Below are 13,909 nucleotides of genomic sequence, written 5' to 3' on the forward strand. Positions count from 1 at the left end.
GATGGGCGCCTGTAATCCCAGCTACTCAGAAGAATCAGTTGAACCTGGAAGGCAGAGGTTGCAGTGAGCCAAGATTGCGCTACTGCACTCCAGCCTGGTTGACAGAGCGAGACTCTGTCTCAAAAAAAAAAAAAAAAAAAAAAAAAAAAAAAAAAAAAAAGAGAGAGAGAGAAAGAGAGAGAGATCACATTCCATTAAATGGAGTGGCAGTTTAAGTTGTTTACATGCTATTCAAAACATTGGAAACCATGAGCCGAGCCAAGCCAAGCCAAGGGAAGCCAAGCCAAGTCATTGCTTCTAGAATTCTAGACAATTTAAGACATCAATTGGAACAATGTTACTGAAGAAAGAGAAAGTAGGATTGTTTTCTTGAATGAAGACATATAATTCAATGTAACACGTTAAAATGAAAGAAAAAAAGAAAGAAAGAAAATCAGACTTGGGGATAGGGCATTCTAATTGTAAATACCAATGAATAATGGAGCACACTTCAAGGGAAACACTAGGAGATTCATTGCTGAAGAATGGATTTGAGAATAGTAATTTCTCATTTCAAGATTTCATTTCATGGAGCTGTAGGTTAGATGAACAATTTGCTGCTGCTGTACCTTATTTTTCTATTTGTAAACTCAGTAAACTTTCAAGACCATGTTGTTTACGCTCTCTTATAGAATGTTGCTGAACCCCTCTAATAATACCAGTAATATTTACCATAGACCTTGAAATTGGAAAGGAATACCCTAAAAACTAAAGTCATTTATTTTCCATGTAGTTTAGCTAAGTGACATTTTATTGTAGATACATTTTATGTATAGGAAAAATTAAAACTATTTGTGAAGTTTTTACTACAGAAGAATACCAAGGTTAAATAAAAAATAATCTTACACAAAAATCATGGAACTTGCCCCCCAAAATTCAATGGTTAATATTTAACCTATGCTACATAAATAACAACAGAGGAAAAACAACTGGGGAGAGTTCAAGGTTATTGTAGGAAATATGTGCATATAAATAAAAGACTAGAGCAATGAAAGTGCCCTTTTACATGTTCATACTGTCACCATGGGGAAATGTTTTGAACAGGCTTCTGAGTCCACATAAAGAAAAGAATTAAGAATGCTAGTCTAACTGCTACAGAGAATTGTGCAGTCATGCCAAAGTTTCAAACAGGGAAATATTTAAATTAAATGACTCATGTCTCTGGAAACTGTTTCTTGTTTAAAGTCGTATAATATGGGTGGACCACAACAATTCAGAAACCTTCACCCAGATTCAACAAAAATCTCAATTAGTGTATATGATGAAATAATAAAATTCATAGGATTACTTTAAAAAGGGACTTGAGAGGTCATAAAATCAGAAAATAAGATCACAAGCTCTACAATTTAGAAGGCAACTTAGCAATCTTATAGTATAATTATTTCTCATCCCTTTTTTGTCTTACTCTTTATTGATCAAGCATATTTCTGAACTCTCCTTTCCTACCTTCTATGCAAATATATTTAATATTTGTATTAATGACTTAAAGTCAGCAGTCTAAGCACTTTGGGAGGCCGAGGTGGGCGGATCACGAGGTCAGGAGATCGAGACCACGGTGAAACCCCGTCTCTACTAAAAATACAAAAAATTAGCCGGGCGTAGTGGTGGGCGCCTGTAGTCCCAGCTACTGAGGAGGCTGAGGCAGGAGAATGGCGTGAACCCGGGAGGCGGAGCTTGCAGTGAGCCGAGATTGCGCCACTGTGCTCCAGCCTGGGCGACAGAGCGAGACTCCGTCTCAAAAAAAAAAAGAAAAAGAAAAGAAAAATAAAAGAGGGCATTAGTTTTCTATCGTTTTATAGTTAGTTATCACATACTTAGTGACTTGAAACAGCACGTATTTATATGCTTACTGTTTCTATACTTGGAGTCTAGCACATTCTAGCTAGTCCTTTGATAAGGGTCCATCTCAGAAGGCTGAACTCAAGGTGCAGCTGGCTGTGTCCCCATCTGGAGCTGTGGCTAGGGAAAGATACACATGCAAGCTCCATCAGGTTGTTGTCAAAATTCATTTCCTTGTAATTGTAAAACTGGTGTCCCTATGGTATTGCTAGCTGTCAGTGAGGATTTCTCTCTTCTTCTTGAGGCTGTCTTTGGGCCGGGTGCAGTGGCTGACACCTGTAATCCCAGCACTTTGGGATGTCGAGGTGGGAGCATTACTTAAGGCCAGGAGTTCAAGACCAGACTGAGCAAGAGCAACATAGAAAGAGTCCATCACTACAAAAAAAAATTTTTGAACTAAGAAAAAAAAATAAAGGCTACACTTGGAGCTTCACCAGGTGGCCCCTTCTACTTCAGGAATGGAGAACCTTCTTCAACTGGAAATTCATTCATGCTGCTTTTGACTTCCCCTGCTGAGACCACCCAAAAAAGGGCTCAGGTGACTAGGTCAGGCCCCGTTGAATACTTTCCTAATTCCATTTAACATTACCAAATCCTATGAGTTAAATCCATTTCTGTTCATAATGTGGGGAATTATTGAGTGTATATGACAAGAGGATGGGAAATCTGGGGGAGTCACCCTACAATTCTGTGTGCTATAGAATTCCATGCAATGGAGAAGACATGGACTTTGAAATCAGAAAGGGAGGAATTAAAAACCTAACTTTGTCACCTGATTTATTTATAATAGGTGCTTAAGAAATACTTGTTGATTGAATTATGAGTGAAAACGTGAACAAGGGAATGTGTAAATGAATGAACTTAACATTTCAAGCCTGTTTCATCATTGAGAAAGAAAAATAATAGCATTGAATTGAAGGATGCTTATGAGAATAAAGTGAGATTGTACACAAAAAGTTAATATTCAATAAATTGGTACCTAGTATTAATCTTTCTACAGTGGCGTAATAGCTGGGCTTACCACTTTTATAAGGACTTCTAATGTCTCTGGTTTGCTGCAGCAGTCTGCTGCTAACATCAGCCATAATTCCAATCTTTGCATTTTTCTTCTCTTTCCCTTGCTTGTAGAGCCCCTGGTTCTGCTACTTCTTTGATCAACATTAAAGTCAGATATCTTTAATAGTCATATAGTGTTTTCTTCCTTATGCTTAGTAAATTAGTTGTATCAGTCAGGATAATAGGAGTTTACAACAATAAAAAATGCATTTTTACATTTTTGCATACTACTTATCACAAGTAGGCTATGGATCTCTCCCATGCTTCAGGACCTAGGCCAATGAAATGCCCCTCCCTAAACCACTGATAGTCTCAAGGCAGAGAGGAAAGGAACATGGTGGAACCACCCCATGGCTCTTAAAGCTTCTGCTTAAATATGGCACTCATATTTAATTGGGTACTCTAAATCATATCACCAAGCATAACATCCGTGGGGCAGAATGCATAATTCCCCCACAGAAGAGCAGCAAATATTTTAATACAATCAGTCTCATTTTAGTGGTCATCGTTATATAGTTAATGGTTTTCAATTATGCTGCTCATTTTTGTTTTATGTTCAGGGACTCTTTTATTGACACCACATCGTTGGTTTATGTGCTTAAAGATGTAATGTGGAAGGAGTCATAATATTCAGCTTTGTTTAGAATTTATGCCACAAAATACATTACTTTAAAATTATAACTAAAAATATTCTGGAAAATATCAGCTAATTATTCATTTAAAAATCATCCTAATTAGATATTCACTTTTAATGTATGCTAGCCACTTTTTGTAAACCAACAAATCACAGAAACACCCTTGTTCAGAACATTTCAAAATCGAGAAGGTAATTCTTTAGAATGTCAGTCAGTAGCATTTATTGGAGAGTGAATTGAATCAAAGGTGCATTTATTTCATGGTACTATCCATAGTTTATACTTTCAGTTTCCATTTCCCAGTAGTTCAGAGAAATTACAGTCAGTTCTAATGATCAATAATATATGTCATCATTACAGTTGCTTTGGTTAAGGAAACAGAAGATACACTGTAATGTAAAGACCTCTATAATGCACCAATTCTTGTAGATAGTACTTTGTTTCTTCATAGCGAATGGAAATTAGACATTTCAGAACATTAGAACACTGCATTAGCCACAAAATAATGTACTATTGCATTGACAGTATATTGACCATAGGTCAAATTATTCCCTCTAACTCTACAATAACTTCATAATTTAAAAAAAAGTACCCTGCAGAGCAGATCTTTCACTACATAAAGGAATTTGTGAGGTCTTGAATATTTCCTTAATTTTATCTGTGACACAGAGGCCCCCTTGTGGTGGCATCTAGGCATTTGCAGTGACTATTTCTAAAGAAGAGTTTCAGGCTGACTGGCATATAAACAGGGCCTTTCAGGTGGAGTGAGGCTTGGATCAGTTCAAATTTTTGAGGCTCTTGGCATATGTAAAAATTACCAAAAATAAGTCTAATAAAGATAGAATATATTGCGGTGTATTTTAAATTTTTTAGCATACACAAATGCAATGGAATATAATTTTATCCTTTCAAAAGACAGAAAAGGTCAAAAATATTAATTCAAAGTTTATAGATGGAAGTGACATGTATTCATAGAACCAAGTTTAAAGGTGCACTCTGAGCAGCTCCCAGGGAAGTCAGTTAATCTTTGTGATAGTGGTGGGCTCTTCTCATTAATTACAATTTTAAATTTGAGTTCTTCTGTTGATGGGGGATTAAGCCAAGTGTTCCTCCTTCCCAACCAGTCCAATTCCGTGCCTCAGCTCCTCGGCTCCCCACCCCACCCTGCTTATTCTTGTGAACAGATAAATCATCTCAAATGATGACTCTAAGAGGAAAAAAATGGATATTCAGCATAGGACAGAGCTTGCACTGTTTCCTTTTTTTCCCTCCTGTGTTACCCTTGGTTCAGTAATAATCATGAAAAATAAAAATAAAAATTGAGAAAGTGTTTTGGACAGGCAGTGGAATGTGATAGGCAATGTCTTTAAACTTCCAAGGTGAGAGTGTGACTTGAGGTCTTCATTAACCTTACAGAATACTCAGGTACATAGCCAAAGATTCTGAGTTAGAAGGCTGTTTTGGTCCTGTGAAACTGAATTTGAATATCCATTCCAGGGTATCCTGTATCCTGGGTCAGTTTGGCATATATCACCTTGGCTACAAATTAGAATCAACTGGGGAACTTTGTAATTCTGATTCCCAGAACACGCCTCTGACTAATTCAATGAGAATTTCTCAGAAAGGCTCAGGAATCTCCTACAAATTCTAATATGCTGCTGCTTTGAGAAACACTGGGCTGGAAAACAGAAAGGTCACAGGAGTGTCCCCATCAGGCTAAGACAACCAGGGACACACCTGAAATTGCACAAAGTTAGATTTCTTAATTCATTGCAATGAAGGACTTGCACACAGAGGAACTGTGAGTGCCTCAGTAAATAAAAGCAAAGATGGAGTTATTTGAGTACACAGGAGGAGGGTGGACGCTAGTGTTTTGAGAGGCTGAAAGCAAAGCAGAGCTGTGTGTAAAGGGGTCAACATCAGGTCTGCAATGCAAAGTGGACCCAGAGTTTTCCTTCCTTGGCAGCAGGAATGTTGAGATAGATATGCAATGTTGTATCCAGAAACCCTTTATCTGAAGCTCTGCAACTGGGTAGAAATCAAGAATGCTTTTCTGTGTCATTGATTTAGATCTTCCAGGCAAGAAAAGAATACGTCTTTCTCACAGATATGATTTCAGGCAGTAAGGTTTCTGATAATCCATGATTTGGGAGAACAAAAATTTCTCAGTGTATAAGAAAGCAGCAGTCCCTCAAAGAAGGGGACACATTATAGCTGCAATATGTGCTTGGAGGAAACACTGATTCCTGTTAACTTTGCAGGTGGCTTCATCGGTGTCTGTTATTCCAGCTAGATGAATGATGGGGCAGATTTTTACAGTCTGAGCTAATTGTTTTACCTTCTCAGACTTGGCAGCTATCCCCACAAAGTTGCTTCCAATAAGAAATATAGGGCACAAAAAGAGGATCCCGATAACATGTCAGTGTGTAGATGTTATTCATAAATTAATTCAGTGAAGATGTATTGAGTGCCTACTATGTGCTGGGCCCTGTGCAGGGAACTGAAAATTCACTGATGAACGCTACTCAATCCTCAGCTCTCAAGAAACTTACAAACTGGTTGGAGAAAAGCACAAATAAATAGGCAATTACAACAGTGTATAGAAATGTTAGAGCTGGATTTAAAATAGAGTTCCACGGACAATTAATCCAGTCCGGGGTATTCAGAAACTGAAAAAATATTATCAGACATTATGGAAGAGAGAGAAACGGTGGGGAGTTGGGTGTAGGGAAAGGGGTAGAAATGTGGAAGTGAAAGAAAAAGGACTTTGAAAATATAATCATCTGGCTTCTAATCCAGGCTCTACTGCTGTAACTCAGAGTTTCCTCGCCTGTAAAGTAAGGAAAACAAAACAGAAACATTCATTGAGTACCAGACAGAGTTCTAAGGAATAGGAATGTATCAATTAAAAAAAGAGACAAGCACCCTGGAAATTAAAGCAGGTGTTTATTTGCAGAAAGTAAATAAAAACGATAACTAGGAAGTAAATTATTTACTATGTTAGGTAATCAATGTCGAGAGGTGGTGGGGAGAGAATTGCTAGCAGAGGAGTCTTGGGAGAGGAGGAGGGAATTGAGGACTCGTTGTGACGTCTGTCAAAATGTGTAGGCAGCATGAGGCATTCTGGTGAGGTTAGATCACAGAAGTCATGCTTAGCTAAGCTAAGAGGGAGTCCCCTGGCCTGTGGTCAGCCACAATTTTGACCTCACTCAATATTTCCCTGTTCTTCTGACTTCAGAAAGCCTGACTTTGTACCTTAGATAAACTTTGTATTCTATAGCACGGTTTTGGACTTCTCATTGAGAACATTTCTGAAAAAGCCATCAGACAGCAGTTGACATTTCTTGCAAATACTGGTAGCAGTTAAAGAGTTTAAGGGAAAGCCCTGGTTTGCTTATAATGTTCTAAATTTCCGTTAGATGTTCTTCCCCTTTCTTTCATGCCCTACTTCAACCAAAAGCTGATTAAAACATGGTCCTCAACACCCACTCTTTCACCCCTATCCCTCATAACCAGAACAATGTGTAAGATATTTGGCTTGTCACATTCACTAGGATGAAGAGGCATTTTGTTCATTTGGTGGACAAGGTCAGGGATGCTGAATGGTCTGCAATTTATGAGCCAGTGCATGTTAATTTTTTGAAAACGGATTTCTTTCACAATGCCAATAACATCTCATTAAGAAACACTGGGTTAGAAAAACAAAACTTTGTCCAAAAGATTTAGCTATTTCGAAAATTAGATTATAATGTGCTCAAAGCCTACCTACCTCATTCGTTGAGGTATTTCTATTTTAGTCTAAAATACTTAAGAAGGGTGAGGCGTGGTAATGCCTGTAATCCCAGAACTCTGAGAGGCCAAGGAAGGTGGATTGCTTGAGCCCACGAGTTCGAGACTAGCCTGAGCAACATGGTGAAACTCCATCTCTATAAAAAATACAAAAATTAGCCAGGTGTAAAGGCCTGCACCTGTAGTCCCAGCTACTTAGAAGGCTGAAGTGGGAGGATCACTTGAGCCTGGGAGGCCAAAGCTGCAGTGAGCCGTGACATCACGCAACTGAGCTCCAGTCTGGGCAACAGAGTGAAACCCTGTGTGAAAATAATTAATTAATTAATTAATTAATTAATAATAAAATACTTTAGAATATACAAGGAAATATGTATGTGTTCATTTAAGCTACATTTTAGCGATAGTCAATTTCTGTAGTCAAGAATTTACACTCCAGATATAGTAAGTGTCTAATCAAGATGACTATGGGCACAGGTTTTGGTAATTCGAATAATAAATGTTACAAGATTTTATTTATAAAATTTGATGCTTAATAATTAGCAAAATGGTGACTGTAATGGTTTTTTCAATAGTGAAATTGGTGTTATTAAAAATGTATAGATTCTAAATGGCAGAGCATTCTTGCGCCTCCATGGTATGAAATAAACACATGAATAATCATATTCAAAGCTTAATTGCTAAATGGTCCTGAATATAGAACACGATTGAATGAACTATGGTAAACTATCATTTTGCTCTTAGGTATATACTGGGACTATAGTCTAATCGATATGAAAATTTTAATATATGCATATAATAGAATATTATACATTAATGAGAATGAACCATTGCCACACACAGCAACATGGATGAATTTCAGCAACATAAAGTTGAATAAAAAGTCAAACATAAAAGAATATATACTGCAAAATTTCATTTTAACCAATTTCAGAAATTATACTAAAATTTATTGTGCTATGGTTATGAAATAGGATATTATACAGTTATTAAAACATTCAGACATTAAAAACTCATAATTTAATAAAACAGTAATTTTAAAAACTGTATATATAATATTTGACTCCCATTCTGGGAAATAAAATATGTGTATAAGTTGCTAGGAGTATAAGAAAGGTGTGCAGAGAGGTATCAATCAGGGTCTTAATAAGAAATATAGTGATATACTTAAATTAGAATAATAAAAGGAGGCTTTATTTTTAAAAGGGGAGAGCAGAATATAGGGGAACTGCAAGGAAAAACACAGTTACTCCAAACAACGAGAGCTATTACCACCCCTAGACTTGAAGAGGCAAGAAGAAGACCAGTTACCAAAGCACAGGAGAGAGTTGGCTAGAGGTGGCCTTCTTGAGAGGAGCAGCAGTTGCAGGCGAGGGACACAGCCAGGCCAAGATGAGCGCAGGGAGGAAAAGGGGAATAGTATAATTCACTCTCCTTCTTCCTCTCTGTGTTCTGCTGGGGCTTTCCATTAGCAAAAGCCAACAAGGCATCTCTGATGTGGTCCATACATGTTTGCTCACCAAACAGAGAAATGGGTACACAAGGGTATGGGTGAGGTTATCAATACTGAGGGTGTTCGGGGCCAAGTCTCAATCCAAGTGGCACAGATTACACATGGGATTGATTTCCTGGATTATCTTAAGAGAGGAGATGCTGCAGGGATGATCAATTGTTTTCTTTATATACCTTTATATTGCTTTACTGTAACAACAATAAGTGCAGTACTTTTTTTAATTCTAGGGGAAAATGTATCTGTGTGTGTGAAGAGATGTGTATATGTGCCTGTGAGTGAATGTATGTGAGTGTATGTGTGAGAGAGAGAAAGAGAGGTGGGAGGGGTGTGAGAGGGAGTGTTTTAATGAGATTGTATGTATGCAGGCGAAGTGGTATAGGTGAAGTGAGATGTTGTGTATGTGTGTGCATGTGTCTGTGGGAGAGGCATATTAATGAGTGTATGCGTATATGAAATGTGGAGGTGGGGCATATGTGAACGAGGACATTTGTGAGAGTGTACAAGTGGATCTGAAACTATATGTGTGTGAGGGGTGTGTGTGTGTGCACATGTGTTTATGTATGTGAATAGGTGTGTTTCTGTGAGAGAGTTGGAAGCTGGGTGTGCAGGAGGGGTGTGTTTGTGACAGCATATGTGAGGCGCACAGGTGGACGCGAAACTGTGCTGATAAAGGGTAGGCCTGTGTGTTTGAGGGTGCATTTGTGAGAGGTGTGTGGCAGGGATGTGTGTGAGGGGACATACATATTAGCATGTGTGCATGCAGGTGAACACATATGTGAGTGTCCTTAGATACATCTATACCGATAGAAATATTTTCTTCCAGAAAAAAAGAAAAACTAGAAGAAATTATGCCAAAAATGTTAATAATAGTAATCTCTAATGACAGGATAAGAAGCAACTTTCATTTTCTTTACTTTTTTGTTAGATTGTAATCAGGAAAACAATGAGCATTTTAGTCTGTTTTCTTTGCTCCAAGAATACATGAAAATACATATTGTACCTTTTTGGCAGCATGTAAAAAATCTTGACTAATAAAATATTCCTTTATGGGACTATGTTTGAAAATTGGAATCTCCTTTTTCAATATATAACTGAATAGTTATCTAAATCCCTGGTTAATCTGTAGAAGGAAATCTTGCGTTTAAATTTGAGAGCCACTAAAACATGTAATTTTGTAATATAACTTAATTAATTCCTAGGTATTCAATAACTGAAACTAATTGCTACCGATGTTTTCAAGCCAACGACCTAATAGTTTTTGCATTAATGAGTCAGTGAAACTAGTTCAATGTCCCATTTATAGCAAACTGCTTCAGAGAGCTAAAGGGCTTCAGGCTTTCCAAAAACTCAAAGCTCATACTAGACACTAATAGGGATTATCAATAGAAAGAGGGGTTTAGATAAGTTTTCATCTTTTCTTTCACTTTAATGTTCTATTTACAGATGTCTTGTTTGTTTTTAATGATGTATATGTAGGGCTTATGTAATAAGGCTTCTGTTAACTAATTTTAAAGCAGGTTTTCTTCCTAAGTAGAAGAAACAGGCCTTGAATTCTTTCACTGTATAACTTATTTTCTCTGCACTGCCTCATTTCACTAATAACAAAATATGGAATTTTCCCTCTTCCAAGTTATATTTTTATAAAAGAAAAGTTTGTGGCAGTAAATGGCTGAAGTGTTATTCTATTTTTAATTTATTTTGAGCTTAGAAAAGTTTTTTAAAGTGAATTACTGCCACCGACATCAAGTCTTTCAGCCCAATTTATTTTGTATTTACTGTAGGCTCTATTGTATCTATGTAACTTGAATTGGTTGCCTGAGTCGACCAAAAATAAAATTCTAAGTCCCCCAACTATCTGAACAAGCCCCTTCTCTCAGCCAAGGGTATTTCAAAGTTATCCTGAAAAACTAGTTCAGGCCATGATGGGAAGGGGAGGTTGGACATGCCTCATAATACCCTCCTCTCTTTTGGAATTCAGGAAAAGCTGACCAGCATAAACATCAACAGACCTTAGGACTGATAAGAAATATTTACAATCTATTCCCTCTAAAGTCTGCTACCTGGAGGCTTCATCTGCATTATAAAATTTTGGTCTCCGTAACTTCTTACCATAACCCAGGCGTTTACTTCCTATTGATTCCAGGTCTTTAGATAATAACTGTTTCAATCAATGCCAATCAAGAATCTTTAAATCTACCTATGATCTGGAAGCCCCCACTTTGAGTTGTCCTACCTTTCCAGATTGAGCCAATGTACATCTTACATGTATTGATTTATATATTATAACTCCCTAAAATGCATAAAAGCAAGATCTACCCCGAACACCTTGGGCATATGTCATCAGGATCTTCTGAGGCTGTGTTATGGGCCTGTCCTTAACCTTGGCAAAATAATCTTTCTAAATTGATTGAGAACTGTCTCAGATATTTTTGGGCTCACACTTGAAGTCACAGAAAACTAGTTTGATTTTGTGTAGATAGCAATTAACAAGTAATTACACTTATCAGATCTTTTCTTCACACTTAGCTTTTAAAATGTGAACAAGTCAAACTCAATTGCAAACGCTGTTAAGTGAGGCCAAACTCAAGACAGTCATGGTTGCAAAACATAATCACTCAACCAGAGAGGAGCGCTCACACCCACGAATGCTTCCTATTGTCTGATCCACGCTTCTCCCTTTGTCTCACATCATTAAATAGCACATCGTTAAACAGACTGACTTCAAATAATATCATTCGGAAACTGCCAGGAAAATGTTAACAGAAACAATCTTAAAAACCCACCATGTGCCTTTTCCTAGGGGTAAAGGAAGAATGATCAGGCTTTTACTCAGGGGCTACATCGAACCACTGCTGTGGTTCAGTGAACACTTTATTTTCCCACTTGAATTTGAGCTCTTCTGCAAGGTCACTCCTGCCAATCTTGCGGAGATGTCGAGCCAGGAGGCGAAATTTGTCGGTGAAAGTTGGAAGCGATTTTTTCCAGAAGCAAAGAAACTCATGGATCTGTTCTGTGAGATCATCAGGGTTCTTGAGTTTGATGAGCTGAACGGTGCTACGGCGCAGAGGGAGAGTTGAGGAAAGAGACTCAGCATTTTCTTCTGAGAGCTCCTCAGCCAGCCAATGGAGCAAGTTATCCCAAAGGGCTTCTGTCAGGCACAGGACGAACACTCACAGTTAGGGCCCTTTCCTGGGGAATGCATTGGGTCTAACCCTCCACACCTGTTTATAGGAAGTCTCCCTGCTCTTTTGTTTGGCCTTGGAGCAGTGCAGAGATATGCGACTACCTGGAGCAACAATCAAAAGCCTCTGAATCCCTGGCATTCTGGGATCATCTCCTGAGGGTACTAGCTATTGCAGAGAGTTTTAAATGCTTATGAAATTTTAATGTACCTGAGAACCAAGAGGGTGTGTTAAAATGGTTTTTACGCTCTGCTCTACATAATCTAATTGAGCATCACTAGGGTGGGAGCAAACTTGGCATTTTTAACAAGCTCCCAGAAGATGCTGGTGCGGAGGTCCCCAACCACGCTTTGAGTAGCCCTGTTTGTTTGTTTGTTTGTTTGTTTACTGAGATGGAGTCTTGCTCTGTCTCCAGGCTGGAGTGCAGTGGTGCGAGCTCGACTCACTGCAACCTCCTCCTCCTGGGTTCAAGCGATTCTAGCGCCTCAGACTTCCCAGTAGCTGGGATTACAGGCGCACGCCACCACGCGCCGGTATTTTTATTTTTATTTTTTGTATGTTTAGTAGAGACGGGATTTTACATGTTGGCCAGGATGGTCTCGATCTTCTGACCTTGTGATCCACCCGCCTCGGCCTCCCAAAGTGCTGGGATTACAGGTGTGAGCCACTGCGCCCGGCCGAGTAGCACTGTTTTTGAAGGGTCATTTTAGGTTCAAAACCTATTTCTCCTTATTAGTACTAATCTGATGCATAAGTTATACCAGCAGCTAGCCAATCCTCACACACATCCTAACTACACACACACTCACACACACACGAAAACACACACACGACACGATCTACCACCACCCAGAAACAATTCTGTGGAAGATCCTTTACACCAACACTTTTCACTGGGCCGTCCTCTGTTGACTCCTGTTCACCTGTTGTTATGGTTGTTACTGATGTGTAACTTAGATCCATAACTCCGAATAAAACCTCTGTCCCCTACTCTCTCTCTCCTTTCACATTCCAGCCCTCCTCTGCGTCATAGCCACTTTCTGCCACTCTCATGCTCACCCCTGCAGCAGTTTCCCTGGTCTGGTGTTAAGCAAACATTCTATCTGCCTTCCATTACTCAACTATTCCTTCTTCCTACACACTCCTGTAAATTGCACCCTGATTTTACAATACAAAGCCACCTTTCTGTGAAAACAAGGAAAAGGGGCCAGCACTTTCTTATTCTCCATCATCACTTTCAACTCAGTGTTCTGCTACCTCCATGCAATGCATTCATTTTGAAGTCCATGCTATCTGGGCAGGCTTTTCTCGTCCCATCCACGTCATCAGCAACACTCTACAGGCAACTTCATCAGCAGCCCTGCAGATCATCATTCACACCTCTGACCCCAGATCATGTGGTTCCTTAATTTTGTCAACTCCAATGACATGTCTCGTGGCTCCAAACTAGAAACTGATTTTCAAGGCCAATCTCCATGTTTCATGCTCAGCCAGAATTATTCTACCTCCATGGCTTCAGCCCCTTAATATTACTGCTGACCTCTACCTCCTAAACTTATTCCATGGCCTCTATTCCTTTGCTTCTGCTCAATATGCTCTTTGCTGTCATCATTACTATAGTGATCCCTTGGTGTACCCCAGTCATTCAGTCACCTCTGCAGGGTCTCATATATCTCTGTACCTGCACTGCTCCTAGTGATCAACTACGCACATCAGTGATGGATGGTCTTGTGTCCACCTTAGAATATGTTGTCTTTTTTAGCTTTCATTTTTCTCACTTTGTCAATCTGAATCTTGCATTATTCAGATTGCATTCAGTTACCTGGGCTGCCTGAGGTTAGGAAAATACGTTGAATGTG

General features: G+C 38.8%; 1 protein-coding gene across 2 annotated transcripts in view; it reads right to left on the reverse strand.

Annotated features, from left to right (window-relative positions):
* Positions 1-7,952: 7,952 nt before the first annotated feature.
* The window catches only part of DTHD1 (death domain containing 1), a 67,509-nt gene continuing 61,552 nt past the window's right edge, over positions 7,953-13,909 (reverse strand). For both annotated transcript variants that reach the window (XM_030800993.1, XM_012499657.2), the window contains one exon: positions 7,953-12,016. In XM_030800993.1, coding sequence (XP_030656853.1) covers positions 11,694-12,016 — 323 coding nt within the window. In that variant the 3' untranslated portion in view covers positions 7,953-11,693. The remainder of the gene's footprint in view (positions 12,017-13,909) is intronic.

This window comes from Nomascus leucogenys, chromosome 20, assembly GCF_006542625.1.
Source record: "Nomascus leucogenys isolate Asia chromosome 20, Asia_NLE_v1, whole genome shotgun sequence".
NCBI classification, from domain to species: domain Eukaryota; kingdom Metazoa; phylum Chordata; class Mammalia; order Primates; family Hylobatidae; genus Nomascus; species Nomascus leucogenys.